Raw genomic sequence first — 251 nt, forward strand, 5'->3', positions numbered from 1 at the left:
CCCGCCCGTCCAGGTTGTAAACCCCCCGCCCGCAGCGCAGGCGTGGCTCCTCCTGCTGGTACCAGAGCTGCTCGTTGAACTCTGGGAAGAAGAAGGCAATTTCTCTGCTGGCTGATGCTGGCGAGTCTGTTAAAAAACAGAGCAAAAGACAAGGGGTGCCAGTGTGGCACCGTGACCAGGAGCTGCGTTCCGAAGGGAAGGGCAGAAGCCGCACAGAAAAGTGCCAGGCCCGGCCGCACCAGAGCAGCCAC

The 251-nt window shown here is 61.4% G+C and overlaps 1 protein-coding gene across 1 annotated transcript in view; it reads right to left on the bottom strand.

The window, feature by feature from the left end:
• Window positions 1–22: 22 nt before the first annotated feature.
• Window positions 23–251, bottom strand: part of NME6 (NME/NM23 nucleoside diphosphate kinase 6) — a gene marked incomplete at both ends in the record, with an annotated part of 680 nt that continues 451 nt past the window's right edge. The window contains one exon of the mRNA XM_010132681.1: window positions 23–126. Within this exon, the coding sequence (XP_010130983.1) occupies window positions 23–126 (104 nt within the window). The remainder of the gene's footprint in view (window positions 127–251) is intronic.

This window comes from Buceros rhinoceros, unplaced genomic scaffold (genome assembly GCF_000710305.1).
Source record: "Buceros rhinoceros silvestris isolate BGI_N320 unplaced genomic scaffold, ASM71030v1 scaffold42933, whole genome shotgun sequence".
In the NCBI taxonomy this organism is placed as follows: domain Eukaryota; kingdom Metazoa; phylum Chordata; class Aves; order Bucerotiformes; family Bucerotidae; genus Buceros; species Buceros rhinoceros.